Source organism: Tympanuchus pallidicinctus, unplaced genomic scaffold (genome assembly GCF_026119805.1).
Source record: "Tympanuchus pallidicinctus isolate F22 unplaced genomic scaffold, pur_lepc_1.0 scaffold21, whole genome shotgun sequence".
In the NCBI taxonomy this organism is placed as follows: Eukaryota; Metazoa; Chordata; class Aves; order Galliformes; family Phasianidae; genus Tympanuchus; species Tympanuchus pallidicinctus.
The window spans coordinates 10600380-10626360 of NW_026294733.1; the positions used below are offsets into that span (position 1 = coordinate 10600380).

General features: G+C 42.0%; 1 protein-coding gene across 6 annotated transcripts in view; it reads right to left on the reverse strand.

Moving 5' to 3' along the window:
• Positions 1–2113: 2113 nt before the first annotated feature.
• The window catches only part of FBXW11 (F-box and WD repeat domain containing 11), a 65593-nt gene continuing 41725 nt past the window's right edge, over positions 2114–25981 (reverse strand). For all 6 annotated transcript variants that reach the window (XM_052684909.1, XM_052684907.1, XM_052684910.1 and 3 more), the window contains 10 exons: positions 25058–25244; positions 24440–24530; positions 14581–14718; positions 13883–14001; positions 12667–12916; positions 11399–11517; positions 10653–10763; positions 9524–9602; positions 7879–8067; positions 2114–4552 (listed from right to left, as the gene is read on the reverse strand). In XM_052684909.1, coding sequence (XP_052540869.1) covers positions 7906–8067; positions 9524–9602; positions 10653–10763; positions 11399–11517; positions 12667–12916; positions 13883–14001; positions 14581–14718; positions 24440–24530; positions 25058–25244 — 1256 coding nt within the window. In that variant the 3' untranslated portion in view covers positions 2114–4552; positions 7879–7905. The remainder of the gene's footprint in view (positions 4553–7878; positions 8068–9523; positions 9603–10652; positions 10764–11398; positions 11518–12666; positions 12917–13882; positions 14002–14580; positions 14719–24439; positions 24531–25057; positions 25245–25981) is intronic.

Below are 25981 nucleotides of genomic sequence, written 5' to 3' on the forward strand. Positions count from 1 at the left end.
GGAAGCAGCTTCTAGCTCCAGACTAGCAAAGAGGTTTGGTGTCTGCCCAACATATGCTGCAAGGCAGCGTTGGGCAGCTCCACCACTGATCCAGGAAAGAGCAAACACCTGAAACTCATTAGTTGTAATTGCTGCCATCCCTGGTAGGCGCTGACCCACAGCAGGAGATCTGGCACAATCAGGTTCTGCAGAAATACAACCAGAGTTATGCAGGACAGGAAAGCAAGGTGTTCCCTTGCATCCAAGTGCTCTGTGCACATGCTGTTCCCCTCCAGTCATTCTATCTCTGCAAGTTTTCCCAGTGGTAACCACCACCCTCCCAAAGCCCAGGCCGTCCTGCTCACACTCCCCACTTGGATTTCTGCATCTCACAGCTGCTCAGAGACGGAAAAAAAATAATAAAGCTTCTGGACATGGTGAGCAGCAGAGGTAAACGAAGAGCAGACATCTGCAAAGGAAAAACACAATGCAGCAGAGGAGAGTCAGCAAGTCCAAACATAGAACTTGAGCCTGCAGCGCTCAGCTCTGTAGCTGCCAAGGAGAAAGCTGTGGGCAGTTCGTAGCTCCCAGGCCCCCTCACCTCACTGCTCACTGCCACCACATCATATCGAGTGTGCATCATGAAAGACACAACACACACAACCACTGCCTCGTTTCTGAGCACAAACCTTCCACACCACCACGTTAACTAGCAGATAGGGCTAACGACAGCTTCCCTGTCCCTGAGAGCATCACGTAACAACACACAGCAAAACCACACGCTGCCGTAACACGGCACAGCAACGAGCAGGGTGAGAAACAATTCTGCTGTAAATTGAACAGCCACAGCTATTGCAAACAGAATACTCAACAGCTCATCCTTAACCACGGCCAGATTCGCCCTGCTTGCCCAGTGCCCACAGGATGTTGGACAGCAGTGCAGAAGTCACATCACACCCAGCACAGCCTATCACCCCCAACCTTTGGTAAGGATGAAGAGCCAAAGGACCCCCAAAGCACAGCATGAAGCCAGCGGGAATTAACAGATGGCTGTTATGAGCACATAAGCAAGGAAAACCAAACCCACCCAACTAACATGGGTTATTAAGTCTGACCTGACAGCGTGTATTCCAGGTATCTCTGCAGGGGCAGCTCAGAACTTTTAAGGCTTATTTGGGTCATGATACTTAGCAAGACATTCGCAGTGGCTTTAAACACTTCTGTGAGGCTACACTTTCCCCACTGCACTGCTAACACACGCAGATTCATTTTCCTCTCTCTGAAGTAATCTGAACAAAGTCTCTGGGAAAGTTATCCAATGTCAGAATAAAAGTAGCATACATCATAAATTCAGAATACCGAATTTGCTGATGCCCTGCCAGCACCTCATTCACACTCTCAGCCCCTTTAAAAGCACTTCAGGTGGAGGCACACAACTTACAGAGCAGCACTTCCAAGAGGTGATGTGAGCCCCGCGGTGGGGATGCAGTCACAGCTCGCTCAGCACAGACGGCCACACCATGAGGGGACACCAACGGAGCAGGGAACTGCTTTGGGCCTCGTTCCCAGAGCAAGGCAGCACCAGATCTGTGGGATGAATCACTTCTGGTTGGACCGATCAGAAATGAATCGTTACCCAGCAGCGATGATTTCTCCAATTACTTAAAAGCAAAGGAGTCACAACCAGAACTGACTGAACAGCAGGGGATGGAAGGAAGACCAACCTTCCTCGTGTTACCGTCTGACTGATGGCAGATACACCCCTTTACGTGACCACGGCTGCCTTAGGCAGGAGCTTCAAAGCACTTCTTCAACCTCAGCACTGCACATCAGCAGAAGGAAACCCAAGGAGAGCAGTTTTTAAGACACAGCTAACATCAGGAGTCCCCTTCTGGGAACAGAGCTCAGCATGAGCACAGATTGCTTCAGCAGCCAAGGAAATGGGTAACATTCAACACCCCTATCTGCATCCTTGATAAATAACAAGGAAATTCTTCTTGTGCTGCTTCTGCACGGGCTGCCAGTGCTGCAGCAAAGCAGATGAGTTTCTCCAAGATTTCACCGTGCCCCTGCATCAACTAATGCATAATACCAGCATGCCTTAATGACATTACCCATCCATTTATTCGACAAATTAAGTTCAAACTTTTTTTTTATTAAGCACATTCCACAGTACAAAGCTTTAGATCATGAACGATATCTGTACAATTTAACAGTTTCAATAAGCTGTTCATACACCAACTTTCCAAACAGGTAATTGGCAAACATAATTACAAGTTAGAATTAGACTATCCCAGTGCTTTGAAACATTAATATAGCAGTAATGTACAGTTGCTCAATTATGTTAGCAAATCAAAGTCCAGAGTGCAGCCAGGATCACTAGCATGAATCCCAGGAGTCGAGTTCCTTGGGTGCCAATCACAGAAGTCCACTGCTATGTTACACAAAGCACAAAGAAGTTCAGACCGCATGTTCAAATACCATCATCTCCCCAGGAAAAAGCAGGAATTTAAATCTTACACATGCATTTAGAAAAGGACTCCATTCTTCAGAAACAATTATGTTTGGTGTTTGTTTGTCTGTTTTTTCTCAGCACTGCAGCAGATTTTAGACCATTTGATGTTAAAGCTATTAGATGAGAAGGGGAAGTAAGGTACCTTCACACAGTACTGCCACGTCTCCCAACCAGGGATCTTATGGACAACCAGGAGCACGTTGTTCATCTTCTGTACTTCACCACGTTTGGTCACCTTGATGAAGACGTTGCCGTAACACGCGAATGGGAGTCGAACACTGATCCCAACACCTCTCTCAATGTGGGGAGGAGAAAACCTTAGGATGCACTGCTGGGCCACCTCGGCAACGTCTTGACGCACGCCTTCTCCGAACTCGTTTGACACACAGCGACGCTCCCTGCACTCGGGATCAGCCCCCAGCAGTCTGACAGCCCTCAGCCTTCCTGATGGCACGAAGCTCCAACAGAGCGCTGCCAGGGGACGCAAACGCCGCCTCAGTCCGTGGTGACCCATCTGTGTGCCAGCACGTATCTTCCCCAGGAAAACGGGCGCGTTCCACGCTGGCTGAAGCACTGAAAAGCCACCAGCAGGCACAGTCACACATGGCTGACGAAGGTACGATATTCACGTTTGCATCTGTCCACGGCTTACTCCAACATAAGAGAAATGCAGTAGCGTTTGTGACCACATAAATTAGAGGGGAGACCGTGACAACACAAAAAAAACCCTACTGAGATTCCAAATAAAAGCATGCTAACAAAGAGAAACCATGACCAGGACACCGCGTTATGGTTACAGCTGAGAGCTACAGGTAGGGAAACCTGCATGGCCATCAGAGCATTGACCTGAAGGGACCTCCACTCCACCACGAGGAAGGGTAACAAATCAAACATAAATAAATTTCACTTCGGCCCGTGGCACTTCCTCCACTGAGCAGCCAAACTAATGCTAAAGGACGTCAGCAGGCGATTGTGACAACCTACTGGTGGTAAAAGAAAGACAACTGTCAATACTGCGGCACAAAATATAAGATACAGAACATAAATTAACCTTTTTTTTTTTTTTAATTTTTAAAAAGTTTAGAAATTACATTTTAAAATATGTAGTTCCCATTAAAAAAATCCTAATGAATACTGAAAACCTCCTTTTGCAGAGAAAATTTCTAGATAATTCATATTATCCCCTACAAGTGCCAGTAGTCAGAACATCCTGCTGCCAAGTGCTACCACAGCTTGCGTTAGTGTGTAGTGTCAGGAAATCCTGACTCCTAGCACCTGGAGGTTACACTGTTATGTACATCGTATCTACATGCTTATACAGTATCTGAAATGAGGCAAGCACACACGGAAAGGTTTTACTATACCAAACATTAGGAAGCGCAGGACGGCTGTCGTACAGAGCACAGTTAAAAGGAAAAGACAGTGCTATACAACTAGTTTAGATAACCTAGCCTGAATTACAGGTAATCTTTAATTTAAAAGAAATTATTGGTGCAGAAACAAGTAAACTGTAATCCAAAAATATTACTGAGCAATTCAGAAATATTTCTAAGAGTCCAACGTACACTCCTATCAAACAAAACAGGCTCTGAATCTGTCGTAAGAGCAAAGCCTAAAGGACAATGATGACTTGGAAAGCAAAGCTCTGTACATTCTGGGTATGTGTTTGGCACCCAAATTTCATTGGAGAATGTTTTTTCTTTGAAGTCAGACAAAAGTGCAAAGCAATATAAATTAGGCCAAGTCCTTTCTTGACGTCTGATTTATTTCTGAAAAAACAAGCCATCTGAGTTCAGGTTCTACGGACAATATACATGTGAAGCTTTGGATTTCTCACTGCAGGGGAGGGTAGGCTTCTGAAATTCATCTACTCGAAGTCAGTGAATTTGTAGTAAATTCAAAGACGACCACTGAGAGCAGGAAAGATTAAGAAATTTAGATATAGAATTGTGCTGCTTTGCATCTACACAGCATCTAGAACCAATTCTGACTTTAGCTGTCGATCAACATCTTCAGGCATGTAGGAGCCAAAATCCAGTAGTTCAAGACTGTGAAACCCTGCAAGAGACAAAAGACAAAACTGAACTCACAGAACACGCAAGTCAAAAAGCCCTTTTGGAGACGCAGGAGAAGGTTAAGCACACACCACCTCTGGCACTCCAGGCTGAAACTACAAGACCAAACACTGTGAGGAGTACGGTGCTCACCGTGTGGAGGAGGCACTCAGCTGTGAATAATTCTGTGATAGAAGTCCTTCCTCCAAGGACGGGGCACCTCCATGGGACACTGCCTTTCCTGCACAACATGCTCCGAACATCAGAGCGCTTTTCCTACACACCTTTGGGGAGCTAAAAGGTGAACCACCTGCTCATCCTGCTAAATGCTGGGCACTTCACTGAAAGAGGGACAAATGAACTTTCCTCCAATGCTGCAGAGGAGCAAGCTTTGCTCAAAATACAAACTTGGCTCCTAATGCGTAGGATTTTAAGAAAGCAGACAAGACACTGAAATCAGTTTTAGACTTTGTTTCCCCCATCCTGTTACACGACCCTGTAAATACTTGGCAAAATTAAATCCAAATTTCAGTTTTACTCACCACTTTCCAAAATCACTTTTGTGGACCATGGTGAACTGCCCTGTTCTGATATGAAATTCCCAAGAAAGGTTAAAACATCTTTAGATGTTAACCAATGGCTTCCCTTCCCCCTAGCACAAGACCTAGTGCTCAATATAAGAATATCAGAGTATCATATGGTAACAATTTTTATCACGTTACAATAAACACCAGGAGTTCAACAGAAAGCAATAAAACTCTCACAGCCAACTGCCAGGACTGTCAAAAATGATCCACTTTGAAGAGGCAAAACATTGCAAGCCTTGTAAAAAAACCAAGGGCGTGGGGCTGTTTCAAAACACAGAAAACTATAATGTTTGAAAGCATATAAAACCCTTTCATTAAATGTCATAATGAAATATTAGCTGTTTGACCGTAATTGTATGTAGATTTATGTTTTGTGAATTCTGACTTCAGAAAAACCCTTCAGAAAATGACATCACAGCATCTCCCCTGTATAGGAAACATCATGAAGGGACAGCCATTTATCAACACTAGCAATTGCTGGGATCACATCCCTGCGTGTTCTTAGTTCTGCATCGCGAGACAAGTCAGTCATAAGCTGCTCAAAATTGTCAAGTGTGCAGAATTTCACAGGAAGAACACGCTGCCAAAGGCTCTTCATATTTCATCAACAAATCTCCATGACAGTGGATCTTGCAGGTCACATGTGGCAGGAAAGAAAATAAAGCACCAACACATTCCTCTTGTGCTGAAGACAAACTATGTACAGCTTTTCCATGAATCAAACTAGTAACCATTCCACTTCAACAAGCCTTGGAGTCTCCACAGCAAAAGTTCACCTAGGTATTGCCCCATGTGGCACAGCAGCCAACAGGACCATCTCTGCCTACAGAGTAAGGCAGAGTCCCTGGGGACACAACCATCAGTGCTGGCACCAAGCTTTCCACGTAAGAACACAACCACACACACAGTTCTGAAGTGGAAGTGAGAGGGAAGCAGTGTGAAAGGACCTCGCTGCTTTGAACAGCTTCATGATCCACCTCCCCCAGGAAAGTGTCACATTTAACTACCTCTCCCCCCAACATAAATGTTACATTATCACTTGCTTTCCAATTTCTGCTGGCCTTCCACTGCACAAAGCATAAAGCAGCCAGTGAGTTTTCACTAAGTTACCCTTGCAGCAACGTTCTTAACATCACAATTTCTTAAATGAGCTGCTCAATGTGTATTCAATACTGCAATATCTCTTCTGACACTAAGAAATAGGTCAGATTTGGGGTTTTAATTTAGAAAGGGAGGATAAGGACACACATGAAATACTGCAGGTATTCCCTAACACACAAGCAGGGCAGAACTGAAGTTCACACGAGCAATGGGTTGATTTAAATGTACCTTACACCCAAGTTCTAGTGGAGCTGGATGTAAATATATTTCCTTAGATTTTGAAGAAAATAAGCAAGCTCCATTCTCTGCTGATTCTGTGTGCTAACACTGCATCACAGCATGAGACTTCTTGCTCAGTCATGGGCCTAATTATATTAAATAATTACTGGTTCTGAAACTCAGTCTAGCAATGCCCAGCTTTTGGCCTCGATTCTCTGTCGAACCCAACAAGCCACTGGATCTGATGTCTACCCAGAGACGACACCACCACGGCCTTCCCCAAAATAAGTAGGAATTCACTCAGCAGGAACAGTAGCCAACACTTTCCTGAGAGATGAGTGCAGGTCAGAGGAAGGTGACTTTTAAGAAACTATCTCAAAGAAGCCAAGTGTTTCTTCACATGGAAAGCTGTTTCCTAGCCAGAAAGAGAGATCCTACAGAAGGAATGGAAAGAAGTCAGAGACCATAGCAGGAATAAACACATACAGACAGACAACGGAAGTCCAGGCTTACACGAAGAGCCACAGTGTTTAAGCTAACGACTAATTACCTACTTTACATAAACCCTTCCAGCTGAGGCAGTTGTACTCCTAACTCCTTTTGTTGTGGTGCTCCCACTTCCTTGAAAGCACGCGGTTATCAGCATGGGCAAACACAGGGCGCTGGAGAAAGGGGCCACTGCTCTTTGCCAAGGCAATTTCTACATTTCCAAGCCCCAGCACTCACAGCTATTTATAGTGTGAAGTGCAATTGTTGGCAGCAACGCAGATGACACAAGAAAAAGAAACCATTGTTCTCACAAACAGATCCACAGCAGAGCTTTTACCCACCGTGCTTGAACAACGACAGGAAGCGGACTTGCAGAAAAACTGAAACAAAATAGGTTAAGACCACGTGCCCTGCTTTTGACAGCTTTGTCACACTGCCTAACACAACATTATTTCTAGTTCTGAAAATCCTCCAAGATACTTATGGTCATCACAGAATTGCTCACTTGTGATGAGCGTTTGTCCAGAGATCGTATGTGTTTTCAGTTTACTAGGAGCACATTAAGATGCTCGTTAAAAGATTTCATCCTGAGATGCCTCAAAAGCTCCAAAAGATTCTGATTTCACAGGATATTTGCAATACCCGTACCAATGCACCAAAATCTCCAAGATCATTGCAAATACCCAGTAACTTCCCATATTATATCTTAAGTATCCAATTACAGGAGCTTATAGGGGACGTGAGGATGAGATATCATGACATGGCAAGTTTTGAAAGCTGAAGCACGACCATGCATGGCTAAGTAATGCAAGAAGTGGCATAATAAATGTCTGCTTTCTTAAGGAAAGCAACAGCTTACTGTTTAGAGTAATACAACCTGCAGGTGAAGTGATAAATTTATAAACATGTTCTATGTGAAGAGACAAAGACTTACCTTCTGAGGGTAGTAAAGTGCAGACTGTTATCTGGAGATGTAAGTGTATGTTCTAGATGGAGAGCGAGTCTCATTTGGGGCACTGGGTGGCACATTTAAGAAATCCCAAATCAGAATTGTATCGTCATGGGAACTACTAATGATCTGAAATTCATCAAACTGGAGCCTAAAGACACGTCCTGAATGTTCCTGTGAGAAATGAACAGTAGTTAGCAGGCCAAGAGGAGGATAACATTTCATTACGTTTGTGCTCACACAGATCTGGATGCAGAGTGGTGCGTTAAAATTTTGGTGCACTAAGAAGCCCTTAGTTATAATCACTCTTGAGTTTAAAGAAAAGCAGTTTTCATACATAAACTTTGTCCAGTGTAACACATAGCTTTCAAATAAAATACTTGTAAGCTCTGAGTCTCCCTGCAGGGGCCCACTGCACATGTTGAGGCTGACATTATGAAAAACTAAGGCAGTCTATCAATTAGGGAGCATCGATCTAGAAGACTGGCTGGCACTAACAGTCTACACCAGGGGTTCCTTTACCTACAAAAGATTTTGCATTCAACACTGCTGTTAACCCAGTTTTTTCTAGCACTAACACACCACATCATGGCTTCATCTAGGACACACTGCTGCAAGAATCAGCATGGCTCACTCATGGAGCGCGTCCAAATGCTGCCAGTAAGGAAAGGAGGTGTAGGAGCTCCACCAGCTCTTTGGAAAAACCTCAGAATGGATGTCCAGAAAAACTTTTCCTCTTCCTCCTGCTTACCCATTTGTTAATAAATTTAAGAGGAGTATGAGACCTTTACTAGAGACCTAACTAAAGCTGCCAGACTGATCTCCAAACTGGAAGCTGAGCTACAGTACACCCACAGAAGGGAAAGAAGCAACTTTTTCCAGTAAAACTACATACACATACAGATTAAAAGAATAGTTAAAGCTCATCTTCACACAAAGATTATTCAAAAGAAGAAAAAAAATGTAAGTGCTTTTAGGAATATAAGGACTTCTATAGTGTTGGAAAGGCCAAACACAGGCTGAATAAGCCAGTTACCATCATATGCAGACAGTAACTTTGGGTTGTTACGAGACTGGAGAAAGGTCTGACTGATTCCTGAAGTAAATTTAAAAAAAGAAGTGCACAAAATTTCAGTTTACTGTCAGAAACCAAAACTATCAATACAAGGAAAAACCAACAGCCTCAACTCTGATAGTCCTCAGGGGCAAGGGGAGTTCCTCTGGTAATTCTTTCCACTTATCCTCCCTTCTCTTTGCATGCCTCTTCCTTTCAAACCGAAAGGTTAGGAAAAAGGTTGAGGAAAGACTCACAGAATTTCAGCCCCTTTAATAGAAGGAAATTCGAAGCCAGCATGACAGTGGTATTAAGGAACCACGCCAGTAGCTAAAATGATTTAACATACTGTTGTGATTTATTTTTTAGAGTCTCTGAGAATGTCTTAATTTTTCATTTAAACTTCAGTTCAAATCATTGATGATATGTATATTTTATTTCATTTTTAGCATAAGAAATAGCCCAGGCTTTACAGAGAACCCCCTGAATTTCTCATCTCTCCTAAGGTGAGGGAATAAAATGCCTCATACTTTCAAATGGAAAGTCTGAAACCTCAAATTAATACATCATACATACCACTAACGTACGCAAGCATAATGTACTTGCTGGGGCACGAGGGTCAAGAGCAGCTTGCAAGTCCCAAACTTTAATTTTGCTATAAAGTAAGATAAGAAGGTTATATAAGCATTGTTTCAAATGTAAGCACAGAAACATCTAAAAGCAACAGACAGAATTCCAGATCTTTCCTTCAGCTGATTTATCAGAATCGAGCAAAACATTATAATTTATCTTCACTAAACTACTGAAGCTGAATCTCGTAGGACAGACAGTTTTGTGTTTCTTTTTAGAAGCAAATACAGTGATGTCTTTGTGATGGCCCAAGTGGGTTGTTTATACTCAAGACAAACTAACTACGTTTGTATACACAAGCCAGTTTGGAACTGCAGAGGATCTCAAAAGCCCACAACACTACTGATGAAGTGTGAAGATCCAACAGGAATTAAGCAGGGACTGCCAACCCCAGAGGGATGATAAGCCCAAATAAAAGGCTGGAGACTAACACAGTTCAAGAATTGTTTTCAATAGCTCTACTGTTCACTACAAGGACAGTTCATACAGAAATAGAACTGGAGAATTTGGATGTGAATGTACATTGTGCTGAACCTACTGCACAGCAGAAATACCACTTGCAAGGCAGAGCAAATCAGAAGGGCTCATGGTGGGGCTCCTGCCTTTAACCTACGAGAAATACCACTGAACAGTTCTGAGGGCCCTGTGTGATATATCTGCCCTCACAATAAATATCTTCAGTGTCGTTGTCTTGAAACAAACAAAAATTGAAAAGAAAGCACTGATTACTCTGAGTACATGGACCTGGAAAGGAGCAATTTCTAAGGGAAGACACAAAAGAATGCACTTTTTTAGACCGATTCTCACTTCAACCAAACAAAAGCTTATTTTCTGTAAGAAGTCAGGCACGAGTGCCAAATAAATTGTGTGTGCACTAGAATGCAGCAGAAGAGTAGTTTTAAGTAGACGAGAAACCGCAGCCTGATAGGCTGAAATGCTGAAGCAGAAGCCACTCCAACAGTGATCCATCTGTCACACCAGAAGAGACCCTTCATACCGCAAACAAGGCCCAAAGGCTTTCAGAATGCTTTGTTAATGAAGGCAGAACGTTTAGAAGTTGCTCTCAGAAACTTACCCATCATAGGCTCCACTAACAATCCTCTTGTTGTCGAACCTGATGCATCGGACCAGTTCTTCATGGCCTTCTAATACTCTTAAACAGGCACCACATTCAATGTCCCATAGCCTTAAAAGAAAAGAAGAAAGTCTGAGCACTTTAGATTCAGTGCTATCCCTTCACCTTACACACAGGGATTTAAGCATGCTTCTGAAGGGGTTTCTGCAGAAAATACCACAATTTGCTAAAAAGAGCAGCTGGTAGAACTAGGAGACATTTGCAATTCAGATAAAACTGTGTTGCAGCTGCAGTACATAAAAACTAATCTAGACACTCAAAATTACATGCGAGTAAAGGTTGTATACTTGCTAGATTATTTTAAGAAACCTCAACATACTTTTCCATTCTGCATAAATCAGTGATACTAGAGGTTCAGAATGCACGAAAACCTGTGACACTGCTATTATTATTTAATTAACTGCTATTACTATTTAATGAACTGCTATTGAAGTAAAAAACAAACTATTTACTAGGTCATAAACTACAGGAATAGACAGTTTTGTTTCTGTTCGTCTGAACCTCTCAGCCTCACTTTTTCACATGCATGTGATATATTAACTTTCAAAGTGAACAAAATTCCAGTCGTACAGCATCTGCTTTAATAGCAAGACATACTGAAGATGGTTTACAGCAAAGGTCAGGGGAAATCCTGTTATCGTGTGGAAATGCACACAGATACACAGTGACAGCCTGCTGGCACCCACCTAATGGTGTTGTCAGAAGATCCACTGACAACTAGTCGATCCCTGTACTGCAGGCAGGCAATGCCACGCTTGTGCCCATTGAGAGTACGAACAAACTCGCACGTACTTGTACTCCAGACCTATGAAACAGGAGAAGGATGTTTCTTTGAGAATTATGCTCAATGAAGGCTTCTGACTTCCAACAGAAGCTGTTACAAACTCATAAGCAGAAGCCTGAGGCTGACTTTTGCTGGGCAGCAGAATGAAAACTTCCATAGCATTTTTACAGGCAAAGAGGAGGCACGTGGTGTTAGTGGAAGATGGCATTACAGAGCCTAGCAATGTCAAGAGCCATTGGCTCTGCTATTGTGCATCACATCAGTGAGAAAGACTGTATTTTCAAGTAGTAGATACTGGTCCAAACAACCTTCAAGGGCTGATGGCACTTGAATCTTGGTAAGTAAGTAATCCTTTACAAAAAGAGAATACACATACACAAAAATAAGCTGTATATTTTACCAAATAAATTGCTAGCAATCTGCTTCTAAGAGAAGACCAAAGCCACAGCCTATTAAGGCTTGGTGGCTGTTTCTTCTTTAACATTGAAGTATTTTGATCAAATTGGTTCATTTTTAATGAACTGCTATTGAAGTTGTAATGTAAAGGATTCATGTAAAGTAGCTCATTTCCAAAACAGTGCAGCGGGTTTCTTGGCAGATATTGGGACATGGAACTTCCAAGTGCTTTTTGGCACAGTACAGAGTAGCTCTGGTTCTAGAGAAGGAAGGGTGGAAACGCTTTTGTTATATTAATACACTCTGGATAAGTCTGACTTTCTGGTATGTAGTAGTTTTCAAATACAGCATTTTAATTCTTTAAACACAGCAAAGTCTGGTTTAACTGGGAAGGTGTGGTATGGAAAGGCAACTGCTGATAAATTTCACGTCTGGAACAGGACTGCCAATTGAAATTAAAAAAAAAACCCATTTGGAAAAAGGCACAAAATGTGCCACACTTAACAAACAAACCCATCTCGAGATTAGAGTTCAGATGATGAGTAGGCTTTACTTTTTTGAAGCTGCACGACAGTAACCACAAAAATGCTACAAGACTTGTTAGATGCATGAAGACATTAACAACTAGTCAGAGGAAGCAGCTAGCTGAATGGTAAGGAGAAAGTCACAGAACTGTTTACAAAAACTTTGGCTACTCGGATTAGAATTGTAACTTCCAGAAGCTTTTCTGGCTTGGTAGGGATTCAGACCCACAGGAAAGTTCTGCCAACTTACTTTAATGGTCCTGTCACCTGATGCTGACACAATATACTTGTCATCAAAGTCCACCACGTTAACAGCAGCACGATGGCCAACCAAGACACGGCGCAGGGTGATGTCAGTAGGTGATGCCATATCCCAGACAGCAATAGATCTGTCTTTGGAGCATGTCACCATTAAGCCGTTACTGAACCTCAAATGAAGCACTGCTTCATTGTGATGAATCAACGTGTTCAGAACTTCACCTGTATTTACATCCCAAACTCTGCAAAAGAAAAGAATGTTATCCCAAATGAAGGAACTACGTGCATTGTACAGTGCAAACACATACAGCTCTGCTACCATATTCAAGAGAGCTCTCTGGTTTGGTTTGCCAACACCTCTTTAGGTTATGGGAGAGCAGAAAGGAACTGGGGAAATATCTTGGTTCACTTCTCAGTCACAAGCAATAATTAGGAGCAGTGTGCAATTAGGCCAGAAAAAGCCTAAGCTGGGCCACTGCTAAAAGAAAGGGTTGCACAGTAATGAAGCATGACTCTAGAACTCTTCTTTCTAGGTGGATTAGAACCTGTGTAATGTACAAATTGATGAAGCAAACCAAAAATAAAGTATACTTTTCACTTTTTAAGAGTTTTATATCACTGAGATAGCGATCACAATTAGCACACATTGTACCATCTGGAAAGAAGTGGCCTTGTGGACTTGCATCAAGTGAATAGCACTTCTGATTTTATAGTAACTGACAGTAACTGCTATGACCAGTTCTTAATTTCAATAGATCAGTACTGATATAGCAATGCAAGCCACCAGGAGACAAGGCCCTTCCACTGATCTGTACCTCAGCATCTGCATATTTGAAGTCTCGTGTTCACTGTCAACTGCTCCACATATAAAGTCTTCTTTCATTACAGCTCATAAGTAAAGTATGTCAAAAGGTGACATAAGAAACTAAATGAGGTAATCACCACGTAACCAGTGCATCAGCCATTCTACTTCATGTTGTGCTTTGAATGATACAGGTCACATCTCTTCACAGTGCTTAACACTACAAAGCATGAGACAGACTTGGAAAAAAATTGAATATGATGCTTTGCCAAGTGCAAATACCTTACTTTCGGAATAATGGTATCACATTCACATGAGGGATGTTTTCTGACATTTGGAGATTATTACAAATATTCCCAACCCTGATACTCACTTTTTTTTTTTTTTTTAAACTTTTAACACTCACCTCACTGTAGAATCTGAAGATCCAGTTACAATGACCCTTTCATCATACTGCAGACAGAGAACTGAGCCAGTATGTCCTGTTAATACTTTCAAACATTCCAAGCTTGTTTTGTCCCAAATCTATTAAAAAAAAAAACAAAACTATAAACAGCTTGCCAAGATCAAGAAGATAGGTTCAAAAAACTTGCACACTGCTGCTACTGAGAGGAAAGGAAGAAATCTGGACACAGCAGCAAGAACCCTTGGCTAAGCTGCATGTCCAGACAGCGACTCTTGTCCTCCCTTCTAACTTGCTGAGCCTCCTTGATGCAAGGTTTTGGCATTATAGTGAAACAACCAAGGATCACACAAAAAGACAAAAGCCTGTTTTACAAAAAGAAAATGTCATGGCACTCAGGGACAGCTTCCATGAAAGCAGCTGTTTTCATGAAAGCCAACCATTTGGAATGACAAAAAGACACAGCTGATAATAAGTGCTACACAGTTCTCTTTCATGCAGGCAACTCTGATTTCACAAGTGTTTCTTTGTAGCCAGTGGTATTGATAGCCTGTCTGCTGAGTTTCTAAGACTTTACAGGGGTACAGAAGGCATTCCTCACAAACCCTGACGAGAAGCACTGCTGGAAGAGACAAGAGAACACATGAAGGAAACAAACAGCTCCCCCTCCAAGACAGAGAAAAGACCATCCAAGGGCTTACCTTAATGGAGTTATCTCGTAGGCCACTGATTATCTTTTCATCATCATACTGTAAACAGTAGACACCTTTGCTATTCTCAGAACGGCACTGGATCCTTTGCAAATTATGTCTCCCACATCGCCAGTTAGATTCTATAGTCTAACAAGAGGTGAAACAAGGGGGGTTAGGCTGCATGCTCCAGTGTGATTACTCCAAGAGGCCCAGCAAATCTTTCTCACTGTTATGAAGTTCATCCTTAAGATTTAAATGCAAAACTTATATCCGTATCTCTCCCAACCACCCATAAAAATATCTTAAACACCATGAATTTAGACCTTTCTGTCATGACAAAAGCAGCGTTCAGTGCTGAAAATCATACTCAAGCAGCCTTCATGAGAACATTCAGAGGAACAATCAGAAAGATGCATTTCAGTTTCCCCTTGTACATATGCAGTCATCTGATAGCAGCAGCAAAGAACTCGTATGGTGTGTGCTCAGCATCACTGAGTAACCAGCACACAGACCCCTACACCTTCCTGCCCCTGCCCAGCCTTTTCCCACATTAGCTGTCATGCATCCAAGGGATTCTGAGATACACAAATTTCTGCTGAGCACCTTAAAGCATTAAAAAAAAAAAAAAAAAAAAAAATCAAACAATCTGAAGAACACCTAAAACTTACTTTTTTTTCCTCCTCCTCCTTTCAGCTAACAGACATGACACCTTAAAAGGAGGCAAACTATTTCATGGCAGAACAAGAATTAACTCCATCTTGTGATCGGCTTTCCTGCTTGTGAGAAGACCAGTGGTGGCTTCACAGACATGTGAGATATGGGACTTTGGTCAGAAGGTCTGCACACAGCTCTGGGACAACACCTGCAGTACTCTGGAGGCTAAAATGCCTTTCATCTTCCAGCACAGGCACCAGAACAGCTCATGTATTTGACTGCTTCCCTGATGCTCTCCACAGTGCTGTACGGAATCCCAGGGTGCAGCTGATCAACGATCAGATAGTTTGGAAAAATTATGTATAATCAAATCCTAACTGTAAAGCAGTATCGGGCACTTCTTCAGTTCCATGCAGTTCTTCCTCTCCTCTCCAAGTCAGAAAACAACTAAAATGATAATTAAAGACAAAAGTACAGAGCAACTATGACCTCCCAGTTCCAGGAAAATATGCCTATTTTAGCAGAAAACTTGGTTTTCCGTGCACTTACTCCTTCAGTTGTCTCCCATTACGCAACTTGGAGAGAATTATCCACAATTATAATACAAACCTGATGTACCATGGGAATTTGTCTAAATGAGAAGTACTAAAGCATGCTGGAAAAGCACACTGACAAGTTATTCATCCCTCTCATTCTCTTCCAATCTGTTGGGGAAGCTAATGAAATTAAGACAGCAAGTCATCTGCCAGTTCACGATCAGCTTTTCTGGCCAGTTAGCCTGCTGCTGATCATCAGACTGAACCAGGCTCAGGCTGCTCAGACCTGACATTGGCTCCACTTGGGCTCCTGCTCTGAAGGTAGCAGACTGCTCATTTTGCTACTTCCTCAGCATGGGATGGATGTGTCAAGAAGAAAGGACTCTTCAAGCCTCATCTGAAGATTTGTCACCTATGCTTGGAGGGCAGAACTGCAACTCGTTAATTCCCTCACTGTCAGAGCTCATAGAGTAGCCTCTGGAAACAGCAGAGCATTTAAAACACTAATAGCACGAGCCATTGTAACTAGAGATCTGAAGGCAAGATATTTGAAAATGCAGTAACTAACACTGAATACACTGGAGATGAAGTATCTCAGATTCAAGCAATCCAATTTAAATAGCTTCAGAAACCATGTAAGTTCAGACGTCCAGTTCTAAGAAGTCACCTCAGGGAGAATTTCCCCACAGGAACGTTCTTGGAAAGGTCAGAAACAAGCACTTTTATGCACCACGTGCTGGATTACTCAGACCTCCAGGCACTGCAACCCCATTTGAGCACCTCCACACCTCAGGTTCCTGTGGCAGCTACAGAATACATCAAGAACACCACCAATCGGTTGTCTGTAGCAGTTTCCTCATCAGAGCAGCAGTCGGGAGGAGTATGCTGACCAAACATTTTGGGACCAGTGTTGGCTTAATTCTTAGCAGCTCACTGCAGGAAGCGACATAATAAGCTTACTACAAGAAAACACTGGCATCAGATAAAAGAAACTAAGGTATTATTTGCACCTACATGAAGGCACCATAAAGCAGCAAGTCACGTGCAGGTGCACGTTTTAATTCTGCGAGTAGATATCATTTCATTTGTAGGTTATATAGTGTGGCTACTGTGGGAAAATACTTCATGTTTTTTGAGAACTTGTAAAATCCCCTTACACTGTGTAAATTTCAGTGTGCTGGGAAAGTAGCCACAGTACACAGAGAATATACAGCAGCATTTAAATTAGCAACAGAGTGAAAACAGATGTGTACGTATGGAGAAATAACATTATTTTAGATGACTAAATACAGCTGAGTGGGTGGGCAACCTGGAGGACCCTCTGAAAAGGAACATGTTTAATACAATACTGGCAACCACATAAAAGCTTCTGCTAGAGGAGATTTCTGGTTGTTACCGAATGGTGCAGTTAATAGGTTTTCAGCTGCAGTCCTTCCAGGAGATATCTCAACACACTACGTACACATCCAGTAGGTGTGTGTGTGTGCATATGAGCAGGGAGCAACAAACTGCTCTGTTTTATAGACTGTTACAAGCATCCTGGGGTCAATGCTGAGAGACTGCATTTATTTGCATGCTTACAGCAACAAACCTAACGCCAATTGATGCAGCACTCTCCTGCATTTTCTGTAGCAAGTCTCCAAGGTAGCAGCCCCTACACTTGGGTTTCACAGCTGAAAGCAAGCGGTGCAGAACTCTGCCTCCTTGGCTCACAGGCACAGCAGTTTCACACACTTCACTAATGCTCACTTACGGTGATAGCAGCAAGCATTCTACACAACCACCAAAATCTGGACACAAGGGATAAGGAACAAAGGTGAAGATAAAACGTCTGCCACACAGAGAGCCATTTAGCAGCTGAGGAACTGCAGAACCGGACAGAAAAAGGCACTTAGAGAGAAAATCTCCCAGAGAAGCCCAAGATACAAGTCTTAAACACAACAAGGTAAGTTCACTGGTACAAGGACAGTAAAAAAGATGCAGTCCATCTGGACTAGCAGTTGGAACATTTGCTATACTTCAGATGGTAAGGATAAACTATTATGAGCAGGGTTGTTTTTTTCCCCACGTTTGATGATGTACCCCGTGTTCAGTTCCTTGCTAAAAAGGGTGTTTTTATCCTTGTGAATATTACTGCAAAGCAGGTTTATCTTTACCCCCAAAACCAAGGAGACTGTTCCCTGAAAAAACACAATTCTCAGAACAAAAGCAGCAGGAAAAGGAACCACAAACAGGGATTCTCCCAAGGCACTGGGCATTTACAGCAAGAGCAGCTGAAGCCCCAAACTCTTATTCTTCACACATTTAGAGTTGATCCTGTGTCGTCAGGGTGAAGAGGGTCAACTATCTCATTCCTTATGAAGTTAAAAGCTTTGATATGGAAAGATGGAATGACAGGGTTGCATTTCTGAGGAATTTCCTCTTCAGACTCCCTAGGAAATTAAAAAAGCACCAAACCTCTGAACAAGGATGCTGATTCCAAAGATCCCAATGGGAGTCCCTACTTCACTGCTGGGTTTCTACTCTGCTGTTAGCCAGCAAAAGTCAAACAGCTTCTGTAGTCTCTGTAAGAGCCTTATGAGAAAAGGCTGCATGATGCATGCTGCCCAGGAGGCTTAAACTGCTCCTCAAGAGCAACCTGCAGAGTGCTGGCTGTCCTGTCCTTACTGCAGCAGCACTAAGCACAGCATTTCAGACATCACGAGGCTGACTGTCATAGGATACTGTGTGGCAAAGCTTCCCAGTTGCAAAGCCTACATAGGAAGATGAAATAAACAGTGACATGGTACTTCAATACAAGAAAGTAATCCTAAGGAAAGGCAGGCTTGTGTATTTACCTGAATACCCAAGTGAGAACAAAACCCATCTCCATAAAGAATCACAGAAGCAAGACTAACCAACAGAGAAACAGGGATTGATTATAATCCCATTAACACATACCACACATCAATAGTTACGTATTTTTTTACAGTTCAGGGCACGTGTCTATAAAATAAAAAGAAAGGTGCACTTCCACATTAAAAAAAAGGAAGAACATTTAGTAACTGGGCTTCTGATCTGACTTGTAAGAATACTGCACACTCAGGCTATGTTGTTACCTTGTGAAGAGCACTGAAACTAAAGCGAGGCCAAAGAGCTAGAAGTGAAGCACTGAGCCACTCCAAGTCCAAACAGTGCATGGGCTTTCAGATCTGCTTGGGGTAAAGTATCGCTTTTAGTCCAAGACCAGAAGAAAAGCCATAAATGGTGGAGTCAAAAATATTAACAACTCTACAGAATAAGGAATGGGAAGCTTTTCCTAGCAAGTATCACAATTTAATCACGTGGTTTTTTAGGGGCAGAAATTAAGACCTAAAAATTATGTTCCTATCATTTACAGCTGCTCAGATAAGATCCAAACGTGAGCAGTAGAAGTTGATGAAGTGCTGTCTTTCTGCTTGCAACCAACCTGACACATAAGAAGCTGCTCAATGTAAAACTATCTCCAAGACTCACTGCAGCCTTACAGAACCCTTTTTAAAGCCACAGAAAGAACAAATCAGATGCTGAATGAGATAGATATGGACAATGGAATAGGCTCATTTGTTACAGAGGAAGAGAAGACGACTTGCAGAAACTGTATTAAAGGCCAGCAACACAAAAGGGAAACCCTAGGAAAAAAAGCTGACTGAGTAATAAAGATTATTTTATAAAGATAAATGTTCTCTCAGAGTGGCAAAGTGATGTTGCACATCAGGGACACCTTAGGCAAAAAAAGAAAAAAAAAAAAGGGGCAGAGACAAACAGAAGTTTTAGGCCTAAAGAACAGTAATTTAGTATTAGGACTCCTACTGCCCAGGATGGTGGATGGCTCCTGCTGGTTTTCTCTTTGATGCTCCCCTCATCTACAATGTCCATCAACAATACACTGCATGCTTCAGAGACGCAGTGAAGTGCCAAGCTTTCAGGTTACAAATGCACTATCAAAATATACTGAGACTTTAAGTGGACTCCTGCTATTGAAGTGAAAGGAAAGTAACAGTGCAACAGCAGAAGAAATCCATCTCTTCCAGACCTGGAGAGGAAGTGTTAAAAATGTGAGCTATTCAATGGAAGCAGAGAGCTCCTGCGAAGTACCTTGATGACACACAGCTGCTGTACACTCTGATAAAAGTGCAGTGCTGATGAAAAACTGAGTTGTTGTATCTTTTAGTTCCCATTTGAAACAACTTCACACACAGCGCCATAAAAATACAGTTCTATTTAAACAGGTACTTATCAGCCCTCACCAGGGCGTGAGACCAGCTGAAATACTCAAACAGGAACACAAAATCCCTCTTTCAAACCTTCTGAAGAAAACAGCAGCCTTGGCTGCCCATTTGTGCAAAGCAGGAGTGGTGTATGCAAAAGGAATGAAAAAAAGCCCAGCCAAGGATCTGCCTCATGACATGGAGACCCCAGACCAGTTTTCTGCCCCTCTCAGTTGTGAGAGTCAAGGCCTGTGCCATTTGGTCTCTGCCTCAGTCTGTGGGCCAGCTTCACATTAAGATGTGCCTTTCAAGCAGCTCCAGTATGAAAATGTGAAGCAAAAATCACATTTCAATTCTAATCTGAATTAGGTGGACTTAAGTTTCCATGGAACCAAGATGAGAACTTGTCATGTTCTCAAAGATAAGGGGAACATTTATGAAACAGCCTTCTCAACTCATCACGTGGATACTTGTGCTAGATCTGCAGGGAAAACCAAATAGTTGGCTGGGCTTCACAAATAATATGGAAAAAATCCAGGGACTCAGGGTTCTGCAATCAACAGCATTAAGCTTCCCATCTTGGCACGCTGCCCATTAACACAACCCACTCCAAACAGCTGACCATCACACAGCCCTTCAGGACTGCATCCGGTCACAGGACACCCTGCAGCAAAAAAAATTCCATAAACCAGTCTCACAAACCCAGGTTCCGTTTTCTAAGATATGCCCTCAAATGGGTTTGCCCCTATTAGAAAAAAATCCTACAGAAGCTTGGCAATCCAACGTGGGACTTGGAGACATTTAGCACTGCTGGACCACCTCTTGTGAAATGAAACCTTATTAAATATTTGGCTTCACAGCGGAGGGAGAGACCTCTTTCCAAGAATTTGGTTTCAGATCTCCAAATGTCCTCTTATTTTCAAATCTGATGATTTCAGAAGTGACATTATGTTCCTAAAATGTGTTTGGCACAAAATAAACAAACACTGGCACTAATAAAGCTTCAGAGAGGCAAGGGAGCCTCATCTGCCAAATCACAGCCTGTCCTACCTTGTAGTTAATGACACTTGGTGGTTTCATGGACTTTTAACCTAAAATGCAAATAGAGTCCGAGGGAAAGAACTCACATTTGCTTCTTATCATTCCTCAGTTTTCCTTCCAATCATTAATTTAAGCTTTGAATTACTTTTGATTCTGTCAGTCAATCAGAAGAATAGAGGACATAGCTCTTAGAGTTCATCTCCACCCACAGAGTCAGTTCAGCACCAGCTCCTGCAAACTGAGGTCTCTCCTCACATCAGGGACAGCATAGCCAAGCTTCATCTTCATTCTCCACAGGAAAAATACTGACTGGTTTGATTTTCTGTGTCATCAAGTAGCTTTTACTGTATTAAAAATAAAGAAATTGAGTCCACCAGATGCAAGATAACAGAGATACTAAGATAATCACATTGCAGTGCTAATACAGTAGCCTTAGTAGGAGGATGAAGGGAGCGTCTGCATCTCTGGTTCATCATGAGCTGCCTAAGCTCTGACAGAAGATGAAGATCTCATTAAAGGCCCAGACAAATATTTAAAGAAAAAACATTTTGATATTCAGAGATAGAAAACTCTTCAACACTGCTAAAATGGAAGTCCTATTTAAGAGATTCTGCATACTGCTTTGAAAAGCGAAGAAATGGGAAAAGTATGAAAGTAAGGGAAAGTGTAACTTAAGGCACAAAGAAAACAAATAAAGGCAAAATCAAAACCAAGCAGAACAGAGTTAGGAAGCGTTCCAACCCTTACAGTTAAGTCTTGTTGCCATTGTTACCCACCACCTACATTTTCAAACAAAGTTAAAAGCTTCCTTTGACAGTTCTGTAGGGAAGCAATTTGTGAAAAGTGCTTTAAAAGGGTGATTTATAAGTTAAAAAAAAATCTAATACACTCTGGGAAGCAGATGAATTATAGGACTCCGGGTTATTAGCAAAAACACCAACCCCACTCCAGGTTGGAAATCTAAAAGCAGCAGTATTTCAAAAGCCTGAAACATTTAAGCAGGGCAAACACTGGCATGGTACAACACCACCCTCACCCTTCTGCCTTTGCTTCCAGCTGAGCCATTCCCAAGAGCCCATGGGGAAACATGCTGCCCGTATGAACCCAACAGTGATGATGCTGGAAGCAGCCACTGCTTCAAGCAAAGACTTCTCCACTCCAGAAGACTGGACAAAGATGCACTTGGTTCCTGAATACGGACAAACAGAAGCTTACATTTTTGCTAAAGTGAATTTAAGAATCAAGAGCCCACAGCTGACAGTCCAGCATCCTTCCAGCTTTACTTTTCTGCAGTAATACCCATGGGCCACGTACAGCTCTGAGGTCAGCTAACAGTACCTTAAATTCTACCCAAAAAGCTACAGAAGTTGTAAGAGCAGCTGGATTGGCAGGTAGTTTGGAATGGGCAGGAACTGAAAGTTCATACACGGATGAGAAGACAACTCATTTCCCATGCTCATTACTCACTTTGCTATTTTCAGGTAGTAGTGCTTCCTGGTGTTCTACACACAGCACTTTCCTCAGCTCCAACCTGACACAAGGTAACTCCTCACATCACATATTCAACATCCATCACATCATCCACCTCAGCATGATATGATGAAAAAACCAAAAATGTATGAACTGGAACTCGGAATACAAGCACAGTGCTCAACAGAACACTATTTCTTGACACTGATATCTTCTGCATATTTTCAATAGCTACTTACCAGGCACCACAGTGCAAAAATTCTCTTAATTTGAAGGTCTAATATGTTTACCATTATTTTAACAAAATTGAGTTTTTCAAGAAACATGTTTGCTACAGTATATATTTTTAGTGGCACAGTCTTCCACTTCAGGATACTGAAACATTTCACTTTTAATATTTGCATTAGTAATGGTAAGGAGTGAAACACAAGAGTCTGGTCTTTTTCCCCCTCCTCACTTCCTGCTAGTGAAAACCATCCATTTCAGGAGCACCATTTCTGTGTATCTTATCAGTGCATCTCTAGTAACTAAAGAATCATTATTAAATAACAGGCTGTCAAAGTTTAAAGGCTACAGCTTCATAACCCCTCAAAGCAACGCTCCATCTCTAGTAACCAGAATAAACCTATGTAGATGTTCCACTTATACCTTACTGAATGAGTACTGGAAGAGAACAACTTCTAAAATCTGGGATAAAATAATGTTGAATTTCTTCAGTATTCTACACAATTTCAAAGGCCATTTTTCCACACTGCTTTTCTCCCATTTTTGTTACTGAACAACATCAAAATTTTGCTGAAAACAAAAGAATATCACATCAAGAATTGCCTTTAATTCCACGGGCTTACCATTACTATAATACCACTGCCATGCCTTACACATACAAGACATCTCCTTTCAAATACTAAGATGTGCATCATTCAGCTAGCAAGTATCAAATTTGATCTTTTTTTGCCTATGCAACATTTAACCCTTAGTTCTGATCTGTAGATGTTTATAAGTTGTGTAACAGGGGTTAAAAATATTTGGAAATTGGATTATATTTTGCAGCAGTTACGTTTTACAGATAGGCTAAGAGTTCTGAATAATTTGTATTACAGAGTGCCAAGCAACACAGACTCATGCTTGCCATGGCAGAATGATTCCATTAGATCACATCTGCCTCAAACATCAAAATACATTTACCCACTAATGAACTTCAGACCAAAATTTCATATCCATCATGTGGTTGAAATAAATACTATAATGCCTGAAGTATCACTGAAGAGTTCAGTGGTGGGTATACAGGAAACCGAGCAAGACTGACATTCTGCTGCTAAGTAGAATAGATGACCCTTATCAGAAATACCTTTAAAAAGTGAGCCCAACATTGTTACTCCAGAAAGACAACCACCAGTTTTGTATCAGACAAAAGATTTGTCCTTTCTATTGCCTCCTTACCACCGATACCCCTGCTGAGTTTGCTACAGTAGGACTAATTTCTCTAACACAAAAATCTTCAAAAAGATTCCCATCTAGTGCAGAAAGCTGTACTTGTATCATTTACAGTTTTACGAGTAACAAGTTACTACAGGAGCCACACTTCGAAACGATTAGCATTTAGTGTTAACTCTCAGATCATGTTCTAAGTGAGTCTAACGAATACATCAGAACATTCTGAAGGACGAAGGATTGTCTCCAAGTTTCCTAAAACGGCCATTTTATTAAAAACCACAGACCCAAAAGAGCTCCAAGATCTTTAAATGCAAAAAGGACAGTGTTAACACAAAGCTTAGAGTAACACAAAGCTGCTGAGGGTATTTCTTACGCTTTCAGAGCCCAGAATGCAGTAGTAATACAAATGCATATAATATGCTTCATCATTCCAACATGCACCTTTGAAACATTAACCACAGAAATATCATTTCTGCTGCAGATATTACATGTCAGAAAACATACCTCTATGTCCTGTATTATCTTTGGGTATAAGGACCTGTAAAACGAATTTGGGGGGCCATCTGTTGGTCTGTTTTTAAACAGGTACTGATCCCTAGAAAGAACCAGAAACATATTTTTCAGTTTACTACAAAGAAACAGAACTGCAAAGGAATTCAAAATCTGCACAGAACAAAAACTTACGACGCATTCTTACAGAATACTTGCAATAATTTTTAGTATTGAAATTATAACCCTTGTGACTTCAGAATGTGACAGCTGTATTTGAAAAGAAACAGGTGTTTTCCTTATGGCTTTCTGATTGAGGGCTCTCTGCTTCTCAGGGCTTTGGCCAGCAGGGTGTCCTCCTCTTGCACAGCTCCTTACACCATGCCTTGCACTTTCTTAGGCACACCACTAGAGAGCACAGAGAAACAGGTTCCTAAAGCAGAACACCTGATACCTTCATATATCTTTGTGAAGGATGAAAAGCTCTTTGCCGCTGCTGCCACAAGAGTCCACAGAAAGGATAATAAGGACTGCAGTGATGCTCACTATCAATTGCTCTCTGATGGAGCTCACAATTAGCTCAGTCTATCAAGGAGAATACAGTACGAGATGAATTACTGTCTTGGTACTTACCAACACCTTCTTTCTGACAGTCCCTTCCACAGCGGATCTGTGCGTACCATTCTTTCAATCAATTTTTTCCATAGCATTCCCTCAGAGATGACTCTCTGCCACTCCTTACATACCAGCTCTGCTGCACAGAGTGATCTGGCATCAAGATAGGAAAGGATGTTTTCTGCTATGTGATCTAAGCCTTGCTCTACAAAGAAACAAAGGCAGTCAACACGTCAATCACTTCACAGTGAACTACTGAACACATTTTACAGTACACTGAGAGAAAGCTAACGCAGCTTTATTTAAGGCACTGGAGCAGATATGATTAGTTATACCATACACAGAAGCATCAGTTACAAATTAATCCCACCAGGTACACCAAAGTATCTATCTCCTATCTCCTTAGTCCCTTCCTACTACTAGACTGTCCCATCTTCACAGAAAGAATGAGAGCAAACCAAGCTTCACCAATGTGCATCAGCAGCAAGAAAGCATTTCGCTGCTTCTCAGCACAGAATCCTGGATGTTTTAGGCACATAATCCATGGGGCTACATGGTCCAAGAAGCAGGTATTCCTCAATACCTGTAATACAAGGTTGTAATATTGATTCCTGCTGCCTTACACGTAACATCAAATGACTCAACCTAGCAGAAGACTACAGCAACAGACACAGACATCTCCAGGAGAAGCATTAGCAAAGCCTGGAAAAAAAAAAAGATTAAACATGGGGACCTCTTTTGTATTTCAGCTCTACAACCTACAGGTGCCAAGGCCTCTCCTTAATTCTGGGTACGCACCATGCCCTGCAGCCTGGTGTAAGCGGGAGAAAGCAGTGGAAACACGTCAGACAAATTCATTATGTGGACGTGGTGCTTTAACACCTCAGGCAGTTATGCTGATTCATGGGTGGCTGCCACCAGCCTCCACGCTCAGGGAAGTTA